This window comes from Pinus tabuliformis, chromosome 7, assembly GCF_031772625.1.
Source record: "Pinus tabuliformis cultivar Carrire ecotype Pingquan chromosome 7, CPIR1, whole genome shotgun sequence".
NCBI classification, from domain to species: Eukaryota; Viridiplantae; Streptophyta; class Pinopsida; order Pinales; family Pinaceae; genus Pinus; species Pinus tabuliformis.
This window is the reverse complement of record NC_142293.1, coordinates 1,454,721,592-1,454,735,852: the sequence shown is the minus strand read 5'-3', so window position 1 is coordinate 1,454,735,852 and position 14,261 is coordinate 1,454,721,592. Positions and strand designations below refer to the sequence as shown.

The following is a 14,261-nucleotide window of genomic DNA, read 5'->3' as shown; positions in this document are numbered from 1 at the left end:
AATTTAATAAATTAAACTTCATTATTATTTGAAAATAGATAATAATTAAATATTTAAGTTAACTATGCACAATAAAAAAAATGAAAATAAAAATATATTAAATATTTATCCATTAGTTTTTGTTAAAAAAATCCTTATTTCCCTACCAATTTAAATCAAAATATATGTCTATAAAAAATCCTAAAGGTGAACAAAACCAAATTACTTAATTAAAATATTAATTTAAACCCCCTCAAGGTGACACTCTTGTTTGCTAGATTTTTGGAGTGGAATTGCCTCTAGAAGAGAGCCATTAAACAACTTTGTTGGTTAAGGAAAGAGTTTCATGACTCCAGTAAAAAAATTTCCAAATCCCAAATAGGAGAGTATCAAAGAAATTTGCGCTTGAAGAAATTGGATCCCTCTCCACTCATGCTATGATGGTTATTAAAAATTTTCAATATTCAAACAGAAGATGGTCTAGTGTAAAAGTAACGTAATACATAAACATCATAAAATAATAAAGTAATCTTAATAACTCATACATTAATGTTATAGCTCCAAATCTCACTCTTATGGTTTGTGATGCTGCACTCATAGCCTAGGGCAACCCCTCCTTCCAGACCTCGTCCTAAAATTTAAAAAACAGTGTTTTATCCCTTATACGCGACATTGCCCTGAGTTAAACGCGTGTACACGCGGGTCTGTGTATACCCAACCCGCGTGTATGTATTAAAACACTTAAAAAAATAAATAATTCCTTATTTTCGGGCGGAGATCGCAGGTTTATCATTCTCCATGACATATAAGTACATAAGATGGATGAAATCACTATATGCATTTATTTCAAGTTACATTATTTATTTATTTATTCCAATGACATTATTTATTTATTTATTCCAATGACATTAAATGGGGTGAAATCACTAGATGCATATTTAAGTTATATTTTTAGTTTTTTAGTTACGTCAAAATGATTGTGGTTTTATAATTGGCGTGTTTGGTGACTCTTATATTATTATTTATCCCAACAATATTAAGAGAGATGAAATCACTTGATACATATTGCAAGTTATATTCTTAGTTATTTTAAATTTATTGAGGTTTTATAATTCACTTGATACATATTGCAAGTTATATTCTTAGTTATTTTAAATTTATTGAGGTTTTATAATTAATTAGTTTTATGAATCTATAATTTGTAATTGTAATTTTATTCGTATGGTAATTTTATTATGCTAATAAATGATTAAATATTTTTTAGTTATTTTAAATTTATTAATTAATTTTATGAATCTATAATTTTGTAATTGTAATTTGCTAGTAAATGATTAAATATTTTTTTAGTTATTTTAAATTTATTAATTAATTTTATGAATCTATAATTTTGTAATTGTAATTTTATTCACATGGTCATTGTAATTTTATTTACGCTAGTAAATGATTAAATAAATTTTTTTTTAATATTTTTAATTTAATTTTATAATACATCGATTTTAGGGATCTAAATAAGGCTTGTCCAAAAAACAATTACCCCACGCCATTTATTGATCAAATTATCGATGAGTGTGCGGGTAACGAGATTTTTTCCTTCATGGATGGTTTTTCAGGTTATAATCAAATTTCTATCCGTCCTGAAGATCAGCGTAAAACAGCCTTCATATGTCCCTGGGGTACCTTTGCATATCGAAAGATGCCTTTTGGTCTTAAAAATGCTGGAGCCACTTTTCAGCGGGCCATGTCATACGCTTTCCACGACATCAAACATGTCATCGAGGCATACTTAGATGATCTTGCTGCTCGTTCTAGAAAGAGAACAGATCACCCTAGTCATCTTCGATTAGTCTTTGAGCGATGTCGTTTTTATAAAATCCGGTTGAATCCCAACAAGTGCGTTTTCGCGGTTACGTCCGGTCGACTGTTAGGGTTTATTGTGTCCAATGAAGGGATTCGGGTTGATCCCTTCAAGGTTGAGGCAATAATTCAGTTGCCTCCCCCGTCTTCACTTCGGCAACTTCAAAGTCTTCAAGGGAAGGCTAACTTCTTAAGACGGTTTATAGCAAATTACGCCGAGATCACTAAAGGGTTCATGCGTCTACTACGGAAAGGAGTTCCATTTATGTGGGATGACTTTGCGCAGCGGTCGTTTGATGCTTTGGAAAAAGCATTAGTCTCTGCCCCGCTTTTGAGTCCACCGGATTATGGTAGAGACTTCCTTTTATATCTCGCTGCAGCAGAATCAACCATTGGTATGGTTCTAGTTCAGGAGAATGATGCTCTCGCCGAGCACGTCATTTATTATTTGAGCCGAGGCTTAATAGGCCCTGAGCTTCGCTATTCTCCGGTTGAGAAGTTGGCCTTGGCAGCTGTCCATGCTGTCCAACGGCTCCGTCATTATATTTTGCTACGTAAAACTTTTGTCTTAGCGGCAGTCAATCCATTTCAATTTGTCCTCAGTAGGCGAGTGATTGGGGGCAAGTATAACAGATGGATAGTCATTTTGCAAGAATTCGATCTCGAGTTCTTGTCTGCCAAGTCTAAGAAATCCATGGTTTTTGCGGAACTTATCTCGGAGCTACCTTGTGGAGACGATATTGTTTATGAGGAAAGTTTACCCGACGAACATATATTCCTCATCTCTTCACAAGACCCTTGGTATGGAGATATCATTGTTTATCTCCAGACTCCGAAGTGCCCCTCTACTTTCTCCAAGGATGAACGTCGCAAATTACGTCACCTGGCAAAAAACTATGTTATTGTTGGTGACACATTATATCGTCGAGGGGTTGACTCAATCCTCCAGCGTTGTTTAACCTTAGAGGAAGCAGAGTCCGTGCTCAATGATTGCCACAGCGGAGCTTGTGGTGGTCATCTATCAGGGCTTGCTACAGCCCAACACATCTTACGTGCCGACTATTTTTGGCCTTCACTTTTTAAGGACTGTGTGGAAGCAGTCAAACGCTGCCACCCGTGTCAAATTTTTACTCGGAAGATGCGTGCGCATCCAGCTCCTCTTTTTCCCGTTGTCACCGTCGATCCCTTTACTAAGTGGGGCATTGACTTTACGACTTGTAATCCGCCTTCAGCGGCGAATCACAAGTACATTATCGTGGCTGTAGACTACTTCACGAAGTGGGCTGAGGCCATGCCTACTTATAAGAACGATAGTGACACGGCAGCTTTGTTTCTTTTCAATCAGATCATCTCAAGATTCGGTATCCCAAAGGAGATTGTCACTGACCATGGCAGTGATTTCCAGAATCAACTGATGTCCGAATTGGCTCGTAAATTAGGCTTCCGTCAAGAGCATTCGTCCCCTTATTATCCTCAGGCCAATGAGCAGGTCGAGGCAGTTAACAAAACTCTTAAGACGATACTCCAACGGACGATCGATAAAAATCGGTCCAGTTGGCACATTATGTTGTATCCGGCTCTATGGGCATACCGAACCTCCATCAAAACGGCTACTGGTTTTACACCTTTTCAGTGGGTTTATGGGATGGAATCCATCTTCCCGGTCGAATGTGAAATTCCATCTCTTAAGTTCGCTGTTGAACTCCTTCCAGAGACTTCGAGTCTCGAAGAGCGCCTAGTTCACTTGGAACATCTCGATGAGCAGCGTCGAGACGCCGCCACGATGAATGAGGCTCATAAGAAAAGGGTTAAAACGCAGTACGATAAGTCTGTCCGTCCTCGAGTCTTTTTTGAAGGTGACCTTGTCTTGGTCTACGACCAAGATAAAGACACCTTGGGGGCAGGCAAATTTAGGCCTATGTGGCACGGTCCTTTCATTGTTAAACGAGTTTTAGAAAAAAGGTCGTATGAGTTAATCGACTTTAAAGGGAACAAGCTGGCGGAGCCCCGAAATGGGCTCTACCTAAAGAAGTACTTTGCTTAGTTCAGGTTGGGCAATGACTTCTTTTTACTTTATGTATATATTTATACATATATCGTCGAGCGTTTTCTGATATCAGTGCTTTTTGGTCTGCTGTGGCAGGTGCTGATGGATGATTTGGTCTATTTTGGGTTCGCCGATGGTGCTAGTCAACACACTCGGAATCTTGCTTCCGCAGCTTGGGTACTTTATTATCCAACTGGTCAATTGATGATATCGAGAGGCGTGTGTATCGGTCCTGCTTCAAACAATATGGCCGAGTATACAGCTGTTATCAATTTATTCTCCGAGGCAATCTCTTATGGGATCGACTCGTTGGTAGTATATCTTGATTCTCAACTGATAGTGTCTCAATTAAATAACATTTATTGGGTTAGGGATTCATTATTATATCGCCAATATTTAAGGGTGAGGTTGTTACAAAGATCATTTATTTACATTAATTATTTTCACATTCCAAGATCTCAAAATTGGTTAGCTGATTCTATCGCTAATAAAGCATTAGACTGGCATATCAATCATTCATCGTCATAAAATCATGCATCAAAAAGTCAAACTGTATATATATATATATATATATATCATAAAAGCGCCTCGAGTGTACATGTGTGTCCAAAAATATACAAAATTGGGACTCAAATGCCCATAATCATGTCAGGCATATCTAATGCCTCGGCTCAGGATGAGCGTCTAAGTATGTCACTATAGCATTGGCCACGCGCCGAAAGACGCGAACCCAGTCACGTGGCATGCCAGCCACATGACGCTGCATATCCGGAGGAAGGTCCTCTATGGCGGCCATCGGTACTCGGCAGCTCAGTCTCGCCAAGTGTCGCTAAATGTTGTTTAGGGTCCGTTCCATATCTGCAGCCGCCTCTTCGGCTCCTCGGCCGCGCCGTCTATGTCGTGGGAATCCGTCTGGTCGTACTGGCCCAATATCTGGAACATGATCATCATATAAGTCATTTGAGTCTCACCAAAAACATTTTTTCAAAGTCTACAATTATGTTTGAAAAATCCAAAAAATCATAAAATCAATAAAAAATTCTTACCAATCTCGCCCCATGCTGCATCTGGTGGTAACACTAGATCAGGATCTCCTCGGAAATCCAGCCCAGCATAGGGGTAATCATCCACGGCGATGATTTGTTGCTCCCACCAAGTAAAGAAGTCATCGTCAAATGCATTCCTTGGGACTTCCCCACCCCCCAGACGTTTCATCAGGTCAGCCCACCGGCCCATGCGTGGATCATGTGGGCTACTGATGGAAATTGCTACCCTGGGGCGGAGTGCAGGAACCTTCTCGAAGAAGAAAGTGCTCGGCAGCTCAGTCTCGCCAAGTGTCGTTGGACGTTGTTTAGGGTCCGTTCCATATCTGCAGCCGCCTCTTCGGCTCCTCGGCCGCGCCGTCTATGTCGTGGGAATCCGTCTGGTCGTACTGGCCCAATATCTGGAACATGATCATCATATTAGTCATTTGAGTCTCACCAAAAACATTTTTTCAAAGTCTACAATTATGTTTGAAAAATCCAAAAAATCATAAAATCAATAAAAAATTCTTACCAATCTCACCCCATGCTGCATCTGGTGGTAACACTAGATCAGGATCTCCTCGGAAATCCAGCCCAGCATAGGGGTAGTCATCCACGGCGATGATTTGCTGCTCCCACCAAGTAAAGAAGTCATCGTCAAATGCATTCCTTGGGACTTCCCCACCCCCCAGACGTTTTATCAGGTCAGCCCACTTGCCCATGCGTGGATCACGTGGGCTACTGATGGAAATTGCTACCCTGGGGCAGAGTGCGGGAACCTTCTCGAAGAAGAAAGTGCACAAGATGGTTCCGAACCCAAAGTTCTTGGTACGTCCCCTCCTGATAGAAGTGAGTTGTTCCTTCATGTTGGAACAACTCACTTCTAGAAGAGAGCCATTAAACAACTTTGTTGGTTAAGGAAAGAGTTTCATGACTCCAGTAAAAAATTTTCCAAATCCCAAACAAGAGAGTATCAAAGAAATTTGCACTTAAAGAAACTGGATCCCTCTCCACTCATGCTATGATGGTTATTAAAATTTTTCAATATTCAAAGAGAAGATGGTCTAGTGTAAAAATGACGTAATACATAAACATCATAAAATAATAAAGTAATCTTGATAACTCATACATTAAGACATCCATTCTCTACCACGAATATCTTTAATTAAATTTAATCCAAAAGCCTATATCTTTCGCTGGTTAAATAAATCATTAACCAAGTGAAATTCACAGTTAAAAATCTATTAAATTTCTTAAAGAGAAATCTACGCTAGACATTCTATTGGATTTTTCTCAAGAAACAAAGATTTAAAACCTCAACTTCATCCTATCGTTCATCATTAACCAAGTGAAATTCACCGTTACAAATCTATTAAATTTCTCTACATTCTATTAGATTTTTCTCAAGAAACAAAGATTTTAAACCTCAACTTCATCCTATCGTTCATTAAGGCCAGTCATGTATTCCACAAATTAGATTTAAAACAAACTTATCACATTGTTGTTAAGGGCCAACCACATCTTCCACAAATTTGATCTACAACCATATTTCTATAGACTATGACAATGGTCAAGTGCCTATATTCTACCAGAATTGCTCAACCCATAAGAACTTGCTAACAAGCTCTTCCTTTTTCGAACTCTCATAATTTATAGAAACGCAAGAATTCAAATTGTTTTGAGAGTTGAATCCTTGCAACTGCTCCATGCAACTCCTAAGCTTAAATGTTCTATTTCCTCATAAATGAATTTGGGTTGTGCAATAGATACCTTCGCATCTTCTCTTGTGTATAGATGACTCGAACAAACATATGGCTTACAGAAATGAACTGAGATGGACTACAAATATCTATAACTTTTCATTTACACGAGGTTTCATTGCAATGTTTCAATTTAAAGTTAATTTGAGTTGAGTTTATAGATTTGATATATGTAATAAATATTTTGTTTAATGGTTAGGAAAATATTACATCTAAATTTATTTGTTTATTTGTTTGGAACCAGTAAATGTAAATGTGGTTGGTTTTGAAACCAACAAATATGATTCATCATTAAAACAAAAATTGTTTAATTATTTATAATTTAATATTTTAATTCAATTTACTTAAATTTGTATTGATTATACATTTCAATATTAAAAAAACATTTACTTTGTAACTAGTAATCCATAATAATTAACCCATGATACTTGAATTCCTACCTTTTCTCTATGACCCCTGATCGCTGAATTCTTAAAATCATCAATCCATATCGTTGAATTCTTAAAAGTCTGCAGTTGATTTAAGGATGTTTGTTACTTTTGAAATGAAACCAAAAACGTTTGTCAATTTTCGAATGGAACCATAATGCACTAGGCATGGTATTTCATTCAAGTCCTCGACTACACCAATACAGCCTCTACTTTCCAGCTACAATCACTGTCTGGGAGTCTAAAACACTGTCTGCAACTAAACATTTAAATAAGACAATCGAAATTCTAACAGAAAATGGTTTTGATGGATGCCACTAACTTTGACTCCAGAGATGGTAATATTTGCTTTGCAAATTGCAGCAATTAACCACAGAAAAATCATACAACACCAGCCTATGACTACCATGCTGACCAAAATGGCCTGCCACAAAGAAAACTGGAAATAAGATAACAAAAACGATGATAAAGACACTGTCAAGCTAATGGCTCAAAACTGGAAATAAGATGACAGAAACCATGATAAAGACAATGTCAAGGTGATGGATGGCTCAGAATCTGAGCCTGCCTTCTTTGAAGATGAATATTAGTTAAATTATTCTTATATTATGATAACAATTTTATTATGGACCGGTCTTTTACACATTTCCATAATACATAAAATTAGGATTTAGGACCCTCTGATTCTCGCTTAAAGGTCACAATCTATGTCCATTTTAACCATTTAGTTCCGTGGCTTAGATTTTCTTTATGAGCTCACATTCCACAGTCAATGTATCGTTGTTCTAAAAAGTTTCCTTTATTCCAAATCGAAGAAATAAAATTTAATATCAACCTCTGTGTCCTGCAGTCAACTCTGAGAGATCCTGCAAAGACAAATATGTACAAAGGTGTTTCAGCGGCATACACTGTTATCATTTTAAGCTAATGGAGACTGCATTCGTGGCAAAGCCTGTGGTTTTGGGTTATAACCTCTGGAAAAGGACCAGCTTCTCATTATAACTCTCATCAAGTAATAAGTGATTAGCTCCTGATCGATGAATTCTTACTCAATAAGATAAAATATTGTTTGATTTCTTTGGTTCCAAATAATTTTCCTATAACACACTGAACTTATCAGAAAGTCTTGTTTCTCATCAGAAAATGGATCCGTCAGGAATTAGTTTCTTGGATAGGTGTTTCGTTTATTGATCAAAATTTGTACAGAGGTAAATTTTAAAATATTTTTGAAATTTAGGTAAGATTTCAAAATAATAAGAAAAATGGCACCTTTAAGATATCAAAGTTTTCCATATAAATCATTATTTTTCTTTGGAAACATGCCAGTGTTTATTATATTGTTTTTGAGATTTTTATTTGTTACAAAGGTCTACCAAAAAAGAAACAAATAAATTATTTTAAAGTGACTAAAGATAGATTCTATGAGACAAATTACTTCTTTCATCTGCTTGATGTATCCGCTCTTTTTCTGTGAATTTTCAAAATAAATACTTAACTATTACAACTAAAAATTCTTGTTGACTTACAAATATTATTTAATAAAATTTCGATTTGTTTTAATTAATGAAAATAATTAAAAAATCAAACTTAACAAAAAGTGTACCATAATGTGAATACTTTTTTAATAATCATGTTGAATTGGTAATAATTTACCATCATGTGAATATTTTTTAATAATCATGTTGAATTGGTAATAATTTATTGAAATAATAGGAATAAATTTTAAAATTAATTCATTGATTATGGCTATAAGACCAACATTATCGCTATAAGACCAAGATGTATCTAATAGTAAAAATATTTACTTTTTAATTTTATCACAATAAATTAAACATATTTTTAGAAATTGAAACTGAGTAAATGGGAAAACAAATCATATTGAAATTTTTAAAAATACAAATTAAAAATTAAAAACTAAACATCTACAGCTAAAAATGTAAATTTCAAAATCATCAAAATTCTTTATTACAACCATAGAACCTATACCTTCATTTTCCTTTCCCTAGGGTACAAGCCATTTATAATCATTCTTAGAGAACCCACCAATTTTCCTTTCCCTAGGGTACAAGCCATTTATAATCATCCTTAGAGAACCAACCAAGGTTACCGACGACCCAATAAAACACAATACCAACTTCGAAAATGGTTGACTAGAAACGAAAAACCTGGTCCTGACCTAGGACCAACCGAATAAGGTAACTCTGTCTACGTTCAGATTGAAAAAATATAGTTATAGTCCCTTTTTTCCATTATTTTTATATAAGATTTTTTTTTTTTTAAATGCAACTTATTCGGTTAACAAAAGCGATACTTACTTAGGTTAATTCATATGCAATGTGATTCATTTGCCACAAACGTTGAATACTACGTTGTGCGAGGCATATATTGCCTACAAAACTATGGATGGTAATGGATGGAGTGAATCTCACTCCTTGTAATCCATTTTTCTAACAGTTGGTCTTTCGAGATCGGGTTGTTTCCTCAATTTGCTCTAATGGACTGAAGGTTAAAATCAATTCATTCCCCCCCCCTCCCTCGTAAGCTTGGTTCACCAAATGAATTTAAAAGATTGAATATTAGAGCAAAACAATCATCAATAGCTTGTTCATTGACATTATATAATGGAAACAATTTATAGATCTCCACCACTCATAACAAAATTTCAGCGCTTCTTACATATTTGGATGTCTATTTCAGCTGCTTTGACGTGGACAAGACAAATTCCATCTGAGGGGATCTAAAAACGAAAGAGGCACTTCAATTTTTGTTTGATATAGAACCAACATAAAGAGTTCACCCTAGTTTTTGGAGTTCGAAAACGCAGTTGCCCTGTTTATTGTTCACCTGGTTTTTTTGGAAATCCACTGTCCCAATTTCCTTCTAATTGGCCGATGCTTTATGCTTTCGGGAGTAATTAAACTATACAATCTCCATTACAACGAATCATGTGACCTACGTATACCTATACGGTATTGCGAAAAGTCGATGGCCAAAGCTGACTGATCTTGCTACGCGTTTGACCACTAAAACTATACAATCTCCATTACAACGAATCATGTGACCTACGTATACCTATACGGTATTGCGAAAAGTCGATGGCCAAAGCTGACTGATCTTGCTACGCGTTTGACCACTAAAACTATACAATCTCCATTACAACGAATCATGTGACCTACGTATACCTATACGGTATTGCGAAAAGTCGATGGCCAAAGCTGACTGATCTTGCTACGCGTTTGACCACTATCCGCTCACTCACATTTATGCAAATTCTAACTTTCAATTTAGAAAGAACCTTCGACCAAGAGCGGTTAACCTAAGCGAGTGACCCACTAAAGCTATGTACATAAAATGAGAAACTAACTTTGCATTTACTTGATAAATCGCTGGAACATAAACTAGATCTGTGACCGGAACCACCAAAAATGCTGAGAACACTGGCTCTTTCTAACGAATGGTGAATATGGCTACTGCCACTCGCGGCCTCCTATTCCTTCTAAGGCAAGGCAACTGCTCACACAATGGGTGACTTGTATACACTAATAATGGTGACTTATATACAATAACAATGGTTGACTTGTATACACTAACATTTGCAGAAATAATGGTTATTTATAGGTTTCACAAGACCATGTGGGTTCGACAAAAGGTTCAGTCGACCAATATTTTTCAAACTTCAAACTCAGCAACAACTAAAATTAAGATGACCACTCATTGCCTTTCTCACAAAATATTTAAACGAAAAGGTAAGCATGTGCAGAGCGGTATACACCATGTGTTTGTGTTAAATGTAAACATCGTTAGATAAGCACATACCCCGGTTTTTTTTCTTTTCAATTCTACCCATTCCATACAGCTCTGTCCTGTACGGTTTCCAATATTTTCGCCTCGGCTAACTGTACAGCGATAATAAATATTTATTACACAAAAGGCCAACAAAACAGCTAATTGTTCTACGAGAAAACACTCGAGGTGTCTTTACCTGAATTCCAGAAGTCCCTGGTACAACCCGCCATGGCGCCATGGATTTCAGAAATGGAATGGTGAAAATATTTTATACTGAAACGCTGCTGATGCCGATTCAAATGATATAGTATGAATGAAATGAAGAGACAGTGTTAGACAGAACGATATAGAGGGTAGGGTGTCAGTTTTAACAGTCACACACCCAACACTCTGAAAACTTACAGGCGTGCCTTTCACGCCACTGCAGCGTCGCACAGGGAATGTCCTTCAACCCGGCGACGTGATGGATATGGCTTGGTCTCATGATTTCCCACGATATTCTGCCCCAGATTTTATTAATATATCAGGGTAGGGCAGATAAACGTCAGCCTTATCAGTCACAAACCTAACACTATTAAAACTTGAAATATGTCAATACAATACACTGTACAGTCACATCAAATACAATAGGATACTTCACCATCTGTCAATAAAATACAGTGTACAGTCACATCAAATCATGTTATAAAACTGAGTACAGTGCTAGCATTAAATATTTTAGAGCCGCCACAGATTCCGGACTTAATGATATACAGTGCATTAAATTGAAATTGATTTAGTACATTAAATTTAAATTGTTTTCCATACTGTATACCACCTACCCAACATTAAATGTTAAGACACGGCCCTGGGCTATGGACTTTTTGTGTAAAATTGTTGAGTTAGTATGATGTGAGTTTCGTCTGATGTGTGCCAGGTCAGATGGACCTGCTGACATCGATTTCTTGTATGGAGGTTGTCCTTGCGTCGGTCCAATTCAAGTTATTCCGAATCGCCGGAGGTTTCTGGGGCATTTGTATTTCGTATGTGTTTTTTGGGTCCACTCCAACAAAACCCTCCCTAATGTGAAATGCACCTTTGAGTGCAGGGCTTTAGTGTCCAGGTTCTTGATATAGATCTACAGGAGTCTCCGGAGTAATGGCAATCAATGATTGTGTAGTTATAGTTTTATTAATGTATTGGGGTAATATATGTTATTGGTTGGATTTTGTACTATGAAATATATTGTGTCATTATATTAATGGAGCTATAATTTCACAGATATTAATAGGATCAATTAATATTAATATATTTATAGCTCAGTTAATGTATTGGGGCATGATATGTATTTATTAGATTTTGTACCAAGTCAAATCCAACCAATAACATATATTGCCCTAATACATTAATGAAGCTATAACTTCATAAATATTAATAGCTATCTTCATTTTCTGGTTCAATGTAATTTTTATTAACAATTAGATTATGTTTTATTTGCTTGATATTTAGTTAAATGGTGTTAGAATGATTGGCGTGTATTACTTTGGAAATCAATATATAGATCTTATTAAGAATTTGTACAGATGAGAGGTGTTGCAAGCCTTTTTTCTAGATTTTGAAAATGGGTATAACTGTATAGAGGCATACCATGGGAGCCCTTTTGTTCATGTCTAAATTGTTTAATGTAAATAAGTTTTGTTCGTGTCTAAATTGTTTAATGTAAATAAGTTTACATATTTCATCTTTTCTTTTTCATATATATGGATGATAATATTTCATCTTTTCTTTTTCATATATATATGATAATACAATTTATAATTAGTAAAATTTAATATTAAAAAAAATAAAAATTTAATATTTTTAATTGTTTTTTATTTATTTGTGTGCCTTTACATTGTGATATAATGTTTGGAATTACGCTCACGTTAAACACCTCTTAAAAAAGATGATCTTACTTAAGGTTGCGATATTACTTTTACCTAAATATTATTTAAGTTATTACTATTTCAACTTTTTTGTTGCATTTATCACCATTACAAATTTATTTGTTTTTTCTTCACATAATAGTTATTTTATATAAATAATATAAGTAGTCAAAATCTATTATATCAATTTGATAAAATTAAATTTGGGTGAAAGAGAATATAACCCTAATTAATATCACAATAAAAATTTATTTTTTTATAAATTAATAATAATTTTTTTTCATTTAACCATAATAAATTAATCCATATTTATAATAAATAATATAGTAATTAATTTTACCATAAATTAAACAGTGTTTTGCTATTTTCAAATAATTTAAATAAATCAGTTATAAATTAAAACTAATGTATAGTATATTCTTTTAATTTTATAAAAACGCCATTTATGCCCTAAGAATTTTAATATGTGATTTTACAAAATCATTCAGACTTTCTATTTTATAAGGTTTGACCATGATAATTACCATAAACCATCATTTGGAAGCTTTGTACCCAACCATTTAACTCGGGAAGGATCACCGAAACCGTTTGAAATGCCACCCAAGTGCTTACGTATGTGAGCAACTTCATTCATTTCCTATCATTTTAATTACATGACCGCTTCCAAGCACGCATGCCACGTGGATAGGGATGACACCTATAATTTCACGTTCTAATTTAATATTCACGGTATATTACTTATTTGTTCAATTCTATTATGGATGAAAGTTTACATAATCCAACTCTACTTCAGACGACAGCCACAACCATGATATTTTTGAATGTGAATTCGTTTCAATGTATTTTCTTTGGAGTAGGAAGATTCCAAACCTCCAAATGTTTGATATAATTCCATGAGTTACATAATCAAGTTAGGTATAAAATGAATCAAATAGATCTCGTTGACGACGACTTTTCATGTAGCTCTCCCCACATCGTTAAGTTAATTGGGCAAACATGTTTCCCATACCACATGTGAACGTAACCACATGTTGATAATATCTTTTAGTGGTCACATTTGATATTTTCAACATGTGGTAAATACATTGGATATTTTTATACATTTTATAAATATATTAAATAAATAATTGTTGTTCATATACTAACTAGCATTTGCACCACATGTTGCAAAGGAAACGCCGTAAGGCAATGATATAAAAAACAACAACATAGAAGAAAGAAGTCAAAATTTTATGCAAATGACATAAGAAACAACAGCATAGAAGAAAGAAGTCAATTTTTTATGCAATTTTGTTTCTTTACCGGTGTTTATTTTTTATCATCAACAGATGGCTAGATCATCTATTCATATTACCAAGAACCTTCGCGTTTCAGGGCGTTGCCACAATGCCACAAAGCTCATTCTGATGATCACCGGGAAGCGAATTGTTGTGCGAGATGCAAATTGTTTCCATTGTTTCTCGAATGGACTTTGTTCT

The 14,261-nt window shown here is 35.2% G+C and overlaps 1 protein-coding gene across 2 annotated transcripts; it reads right to left on the bottom strand.

Moving 5' to 3' along the window:
- Positions 1-4,470: 4,470 nt before the first annotated feature.
- Positions 4,471-11,350, bottom strand: LOC149253207 (uncharacterized). Of its 2 annotated transcripts, none has more exons than XM_089456782.1 (5): positions 11,076-11,350; positions 10,910-10,989; positions 5,438-5,788; positions 4,927-5,324; positions 4,471-4,813 (listed from the first exon to the last, which is right to left on the bottom strand). In XM_089456782.1, the coding sequence occupies exons 2-4, from the start codon at positions 10,938-10,940 to the stop codon at positions 5,149-5,151; spliced, it is 558 nt and encodes a 185-aa protein (XP_089312908.1). In that variant the 5' UTR covers positions 10,941-10,989; positions 11,076-11,350; the 3' UTR covers positions 4,471-4,813; positions 4,927-5,148. The 2 variants fall into 2 exon arrangements, with proteins under 2 accessions (XP_089312908.1, XP_089312909.1); XM_089456783.1 differs by having other exon boundaries at positions 5,438-5,534.
- Positions 11,351-14,261: the final 2,911 nt, after the last annotated feature.